The sequence below is a fragment of the Martes martes genome, assembly GCF_963455335.1.
Source record: "Martes martes genome assembly, chromosome: 11".
Lineage (NCBI taxonomy): Eukaryota > Metazoa > Chordata > Mammalia > Carnivora > Mustelidae > Martes > Martes martes.
In genome coordinates this window covers 10,199,007-10,206,709 of record NC_137899.1, presented here as the reverse complement: position 1 = coordinate 10,206,709, position 7,703 = coordinate 10,199,007, and the positions used below count along the sequence as shown (strand labels likewise).

Sequence of the window (7,703 nt, the reverse complement as noted above, 5' to 3'; positions counted from 1 at the left end):
CAGACTCTGCGTCTGTACGCATGCTCGAGGCGGCGCGGAACGCAGCAGCCAGGTGGGAGTGGTCTTCGGGCGGCGAGGAAGATGGCGTCGGCCATGCTGGTGCTTGTCTTTCCGCCGTGGCCGGCCGCCCGGGGACTCCTCCGGAGCTGTTGGGAACTGCTACAGCGGAAACTTCAGCAGACCGGGCCAGGTTTACCCAGTCCTCCGTGGGGTACGTAAGGGAGGCCGCCGTGGAAAAGAGATTGGATTGAGGGGACCCCAGGCAGCTTTGGGGGCACAGCTTATATTTCGCTCTCCTCCCGCGTTTTGATCCGCCGCCGCGGGTAGGAGACGTTTTCCGGGATAATTCCTTACTTGGAAAGTAGAAGAAGTTGGTTTTGCCTCCCCCCAACCCCGAAAAACAGAAAAAATCGTCTGATTGTCCCATTCATACACAGAATGTAATCGAAGTTTGTTCACTTAGATCAGGGTCGCCACTATCTAGATCCTGTTTCCATCTCAGTCCTCCAACCCCCTAAAGCAGTTTGTCCTCCTTTGTGGTGTTAGAGCTCTGCAGCTGAATCCTGCTGGTCCCTGTGTTTTCCTCGGCAACGAATTTTAGCTAGAAGTATCAGAGATGTTAAAATTGTCATTACTTTCTCATTTACATTCTACGCTTATTTCTAAGGTGTCCCGAACATATTACCCAGGGAGTGTGAACGGAGAGCCCACCGTAAGCCAAAGCCTACGGGTGCTTCCTGGGAAGTCTCCACACCATCCCGTTACGTATCACCTCTTTTCAGCGGAAGAAGCAGGCTCTTGAAAGTCCCAAGGTCACACGGGCCGGCAGAGCCTGTGCTGTTAACCACTGAGCTCTGGTTCGCAATACTTTAAAATATTAGAAAGGAATACCAAAACCAAAAGACATCTTCCAGGTCTGAGGAATAGCAGGGATAGGATAAAGGAATCTCTTTCATTTTATAAGCAACGTAGAAAAACAACTGAAACGTTGATAGTCATATAAGTAAATATCATGCAGAATGGTGAGCTAGTTATTTTCTTTAGAAAACAAACGGTAATCAAATACTATGAAGAACTAAGTGACTTAAAGGGCCTACCAAACTATATGACAAAGGAAGTAACTCAGTTGGAATATAATAAAAAGGGGCCATGATGCAGTTATTTGAATGCAAGTTAGAAATATATTTGGGGAACCTCAAGCTTAGATTTACTTGTAAAATAGGAACTGCTTACCAAGTAGAATTGGACAGTTTGAAGTGATTCATTCATGTTTACTACTAAACCCCTGAGTTCTATATTTCAGAAAGTGAGAAATTCTTGGTAAAATTCTACTGATTGATTTCAGCAGGTCCCTCTAAGCAAAAATTCTATTCACGTTGTTTAAAATTGCATTATGTTTGAATTTTAGTGTATTTCAATAGCTAGGCTTCTGTTTAATGTCTCTTGAGTGTAGTGTTCTAAATTTTATATATGTCTATTGCCGTATCACTGTTGTTAAGAGAATGATATGTAGAGAGTCATTTAGAAACTAGGTATCTGTTCTTTATTTCCACGTTTTGTTTTTGTAGGGCCGGCATTAGCAATCCAAGGTCCAGCTGTATTTACAGAACCAACAAATGATACCAACGGAAGTAAGGAGATTCCCAGACTTTCAGATAGTATCTTTTGGATGGCAGCTCCAAAGAACAGACGCAGCATTGAAGTTAACCGCTGTAGGAGAAGAAACCCTCAGAAACTTATTAAAGTTAAGGTAATATGTTGATTTTTGTGGGTGTGCTTTCTCTCACATCCACCACTGCATCTCCTCTTAGTACTTATATGGCCTATGAGTAAATCATTCTTAGAGCTTATACATGTACTTTCCTCTGACCTAAATAAAATACAGCTTTCTCATTGTGTATGTTTATATGTCTACTGTCCTGTAGCCTAAGTGTTAGGACCATAGTCAAGAAGAGAGTTTGGAGTCTGGACGGGGGACTGGGTTATGACTTTTGTTAGGAGCTGGTGATTTGGTGTCATATTTTGGTAAACATCTTAATCACAGCAGAGTCTAAAATTAAAGTCAGAAGCAGTGGGTATATTGGATCTCAAGTTTTACTACCCTTACATATTTATTCTGTCCTTGACTGTGACAAATAAAATACTGTGAAAGATAATCCTTAGGTTGGTCATAAAAATAGCTGATATCTATTTAGTGCCCCTGATGTGTCTAAGTGCTTTATGTGAATTATCTTACCAAATCCTCACAATAGCCCTACAAAGTAGATATAGCTTTGCTCATTTTTAGGATTGAAACTGAGGCAAAAAGAATTTGCCTGTAGTCACAAACAACTCTTCAGTGGTAGAGCCAGGATGTGAGCCTAGGCAGTCTGATTCTTTTTTTTTTCTTTAAAGATTTTATTTGTTTGACAGAGAGAGAGATCACAAGTAGGCAGAGAGGCAGGCAGAGAGAGAGGGGAAAGCAGGCTCCTTGATGAGCAGAGAGCCTGATGTGGGGCTCAATCCCAGGACTCTGAGATCATGACCTGAGCCGAAGGCAGAGTCTTAACCACTGAGCCACTCAGGTGCCCCAAAGTCTGATTTTTTTTGAACTCACATTCTTTTCTTGAATCTTTCTGGTGTGTTCCTGTCCTCAGACAATTCCAGGTGGCCATACCCATTCCCCGTTCTCCCTGCCCCCGTGGATATACTCTTCATTGATCTAGTAAACAAGAATTACATTGTTTGTTACCTTTGATTTGTTAACTTGTGCTTTTAACAGTCACAGTCTGAGTTACTGTTTGCTCCATGGCATTCCACAGCGGAGCACAGTGCAGATGAAACTCGAGAACAGAGTTGACTTTCATAAACTTCCAACATTCACTATTAAACCATGCCCTTAGAACTTAAGCCAAAAAGTATTACTGAGTCACGTTTGGAACTGGACTTAAAGTCTGGGGCTGAAAAGTATGTCATTAAAGCAATAATACATACAGTTTGGTTGAGAGATTTTACAGTTTTGGAATGAGAGGAAGCTGTTCCATGAATTCCCTCACTGCATTTATTCTGAGGGAAAAGACTAGCCCCCTGTGGACTCACTTTTTTCACTGAATTGCTTCTGGCTACTCGTCGTATATTATGCTGGTACTTTGATCAGGAAGAGAGCTCCAACTGGGTATCGCTCCCATACCTCCAGTTAGACATGCAATCCAGCATCCAGTGTAGCAAAGAAAATGAGAAGTTGGTGAGGCAAGTCATTTGCAAGGTTCTTTATTCCTTTCAGAAAGTAAAACTCTTTGTCATTGCCTCACAAAGGTTTATATGTTAATTTTATGAAGTGCTTGGAATTCCTTTGATGCTCCTAAACAATTTTTCTTTTCTACTGCAAATCTACCTTTAGAACACATTGAAAACATTTCTTCTGGAGGTTATAATTGTCTTATTGAAGTTGAGTGTAAAAACTCATTATCAAATTGTAGCATAAGAAGGGAGTTTTACATTAAGGAATAATCAGAGTTACTCATAAAAGGAAAAATTACACCATATACCAACTGTTACACCATATACTGTAGTACACCAGAGGCTTCATACAGAAATTTAAGTTACACTGATACATTAGGGGAAGTCAACTATAATGTTTGTCACCTTGTTTTCCGCAGGGAGGGAAAAATGAGTTCCCTTTCCCTTGGTCTCTTATTACAATGGTGCCTGTCTGGGTCCCCCATTGTGCTGAAGGACTCCTTATTAGATGTTCAGTATTTGAAGGTGGGGGGAATAGAGTATCATTTTACATAATATGGCTGCTGTGTTTAAGTAAAAATGTACCAGCTTCATAGTTGGTAGACCTGAGTTCTAGTCCCACTTTCTCTATTAATTCAAACTTGTTTGTCCTCAGTTCCCCTATTAAAGTGACATTAAGGGGCACCTGGGTGGCTCAGTTGCATGTCCAGTTCTTGATCTCATCTCAGGTCTTGGTCTCGGGGCCATGAGTTCAAGCCCCATGTTGGGCTCTGCAGTGTGCAATGAGCCTACTTAAAAAAAAAAAATTAAAGTGGGGTTGAACTGGTATATGACCTTATGCGACATGAACAGTCCAATTAAGTTCAAGTATAAGTCTGATTACATGTGCAGTATTAGGCCTCTTCTTAAAATACATTTCTGTTGTTTGTTTTTTTTTAAAAGAACAATATTGATGTTTGTCCTGAATGTGGTCACCTGAAACTGAAGCACGTCCTTTGTGGCTATTGCTATGAGAAGGTGTGCAAGGAGACTGCAGAAATCAGAAGACAGATGGGGAAACAAGAAGGGGGCCCTTTTAAGGCTCCTTCTGTGGAGACTGTGGTGCTGTACACAGGAGAGGTACCATCTGAACAAGATCGTGGTAAGAGAATCATTGAACGAGACAGGAAGCGACCGTCCTGGTTCACCCAGAATTAAGACCAAAGGTGTTGGAAGAGGAGAACTTCATATAAAACATTTGTCCTGAAAGAGGAAAATTCTTTGTTTTCACGTTAGTTTGCACTTGTTTTTAAATTACCAGTCTAGTTTAAAACGTACTCTCAAAGCAGTTAGTTTTGTGTGGGCAATTTGAAGACAATACGAAGAGTAAACTCTGAAAATATTTGTTTATACAGAGGCACAATGGACTAACGTGTCTGTTTCTGTTATACTGTAAGATTTTAAGTAAATGTAAAATTTCCAATACAGGAAAATAAAACAAATGATTCGAAATTCCTAGCAAGAACTAGGTGTTTTGGTTCTGATTTTGTTTGTTTGCCAGTGGTTTTTCTTACACAAAAATACACAGATACTTTCATTTAAGTAACACCTGGAAATGGGTTATTTGAATTTGGGGTATTGTTTTTCTAAGATGGTAGTAAGAGGAGGTTTGTTCTGTTCAGTTTTGTTTTATTTTAGCAAATTAAAGTTGCCTTTGGTGAAATTCATTTTATATGGGATGTGTGATGTTAATTTACTTAGAAATAGCTTATCACATTTTACACTAAATCAAAATGACTTTGAGAATTCCTTAGATGGCTCACGAGATTTGTATTTTATAGTTTGGGGAGAGATTTTTAGAAGGAGATGTGAGTAAATTCACTGGTATACGGAACATGTACGTATCCTTTTAGTTTATTTTTCATTCTGTTACCTTATCTCTTTGTAGCAATGGCCTTTTTAAATTTCAAATTCATTTCAAATTTCATTTCAATTTTCCCTTTCAAATTTCAATTTTCAAATTTCCCTTTCCCTGCCCCCTTCATGTATCTATCCTGAACCCGAAGTTTGCTATTTTATGAGTTTCCTGCCCCATTCAAAAAAAAAAAAAAAGTGAGATAAATTATTAAAACACACTGTGAGGGGTACCTGGGTGGCACAGTCGGTCAAGCGTCCGAGTCTTGGTTTAGGCACAGGTCAGGATCTCAGGGTCCTGAGATGGAGCCCCGCATCAGGCTCCCTGCTCAGTGGGGCATCTGCTTAAGATTCTCTCCCTGTGCCCCTCCCCCCCACTTGTGCATGCCCACTGTCTCTCTAAAACAAATAAATCTTTAAAAAAAAACCACACACACTCTGAAATGAGTAAGGGAATTACAGTTAAATGGAAAATCAGTACTAGGTAAAATAATATAAAACCTAGAGATAGATTTAAGTAAAATGCATGCCGCATTAGCCTGAATACTTTTTTGGAAACAGGCAGTGACTTCAACTCAAGTTTTCTTTCTTTCGAAAGAACCTATAACGGATAAATCTTCGCAAGGTAAGACCCATGTTCCAGAAATATACAACAATCCTGGTACTAAAACCTGAGGGCCATTTCTCCCGTGGGACTTCATAGTGATGATTCTGTGATGGAGTAACCCATGTTAGTATTCCTAGAAGTAAAACGAATCAGTTCCATCAGGTATAGTATAGACCAGTACTGTGCTGAAGAACAATGTCATAAAAACAAACCCTTAAAACTTCCAAAGTCTTAGAATCCTGGTAAATAATTCTTCAAGGTTTGGCTCTATCTAAGGCTGAAATTAAGATTCTGGAGGAACCGGTTATCTGGGTGTTCGCACTAAGGCGAATTATCCACAGATGATGATTTCTTAAACTCTGAACGAGCTTTAGAAGTGCTGTGCGTCGAACTTTTTATACTTCAGGTAGGATCCGTGAGTCATGAAATCTGAGGCCAAGTCCGCACACCCCAAGTCTTGCACTGCCTCCTGAGCGTAGGTATATGGTGCGCCCCAGCTGACACAGTGTCTTGACTCAGCAGTGCGCTCTTCATGCAGGGAGACCCGGGGAGCATATGTGGCCAGGGTCACTTCTTGTTTGGACAGCTATGTGTTACATAAAATACATCCCCAAATTAGGTGGCAAAACCAGATATCTAGTTTCTGTTAGGAAACTGCATCCTAAAAGAATGTTAGTTATTATTTTTTTAAGAGGTTGTCCCCTTAAAGTCCTCTTCAAAATACATTTTACTAGTTCATACCACCAGTTTTTACTATCAGGGGAAAAAAAGCATCATGAGCTGGAATTAAATCACTCATGTAACTGATCGGTTAATTTTTCTGAATATTGGAAATGATCCTCCTCCCTGCTTGGAGACGTGGAGACATTTTACCAGGTACTTTCAGAGAGTGAGTCTCCAGGAGGGTTCGCGTTATGTCGCGGTTGGGAGAGGCTGATGATGAGGTGTCTGTCCCCTCTGAGCATACTAGCTCTCCCCTCCAGCTTCCTGTCTCCTCTTTAACCACGTCCTAGCAGATCATCAGATTCTGGAAATCTGGCGTCTGACCATTCCGTCTCCCTGCCAGTGTCCTCATTCTAACCCCGTCATCTCTCTCCTGAGCTGTTGTTACTCCGCACTTTCCAATTACTAGTTTCCAGTCTTCTCATATTTCTAATTAATTTTCTTTAATAGCTTTTAAATTACGAAAGGGACACACGATTGTAGTTAATGAAACAATGCAAAGTATATAAGCAAAAATTAGGAATCCTTTCTCTGCCACTACACCTGATATCACACTACGTGGTATACATGGCCTCTAGATGTGACGGCCCCAAGGTAGTTTTTTTTTTAAAGATTTTATTTATTCATTTGACAGAGAGAGAGAGATCACAAGTAGGCAGAGAGACAGGCAGAGAGAGAGAGAGAGAGGAGGAAGCAGGCTCCCTGCTGAGCAGAGAGCCCGATGTGGGACTCGATCCCAAGACCCTGAGATCATGACCTGAACCGAAGGCAGAGGCTTAACCCACTGAGCCACCCAGGCACCCACAGCCCCAAGGTAGTTTAAAGCACATTATGATTGTATCACTTCGCGGGTCAAAACCAGGCTCCTCATTAAACCCTCACACCTTGCCTTCATAGTGTGTCCAAGTCTTTGTGCCTGCGCCCTCCGCAGGGCAGTGTGCACCCCGTCCCTCGCTCAGATTGTTGGAATCAACCACCCAGAGCTGTCTGTTGACACCCCACCTCGGCAGGCTTCACTCCTCTCTCAGTGCCTTCACTTGGCTTCACTGTCTCTCTCCCACCTCAGTGTCCTTCGGACTCCCTTACTGTTCCTCCTCTTCTCCCTGGCCTTCAGAGTGCCCAAGGCTCCATCCTTGGGGAACTCATCCTGTCATGGCCGTAAATAACAGTATCTTGACTCCTCCCAATTTGGTGTTTCCGGCCTGGGCCTCTCCCCTGAACTCCAGACTCATGTTCCATTGCCCACATGGCATCTCCCGTC

General features: G+C 41.7%; 1 protein-coding gene across 1 annotated transcript; it reads left to right on the top strand.

Moving 5' to 3' along the window:
• The first annotated feature begins 56 nt into the window (after window positions 1-56).
• Window positions 57-5,090, top strand: MRPL32 (mitochondrial ribosomal protein L32). The gene is made up of 3 exons (XM_080818849.1): window positions 57-211; window positions 1,569-1,750; window positions 4,162-5,090. Exons 1-3 carry the CDS (start codon window positions 82-84, stop codon window positions 4,414-4,416), a joined length of 567 nt encoding a protein of 188 aa, XP_080674975.1. The 5' UTR covers window positions 57-81; the 3' UTR covers window positions 4,417-5,090.
• Window positions 5,091-7,703: the final 2,613 nt, after the last annotated feature.

Coding starts and splice junctions, on each gene's coding strand:
- MRPL32 (XM_080818849.1), top strand. CDS start 82: ATGGCGTCGGCCATGCTGGTGCTTGTCTTTCCGCCGTGGCCGGCCGCC. Junction 212..1,568: donor TTTACCCAGTCCTCCGTGGG/GTACGTAAGGGA, acceptor TTGTTTTTGTAG/GGCCGGCATTAGCAATCCAA. Junction 1,751..4,161: donor AGAAACTTATTAAAGTTAAG/GTAATATGTTGA, acceptor TTTTTTTAAAAG/AACAATATTGATGTTTGTCC.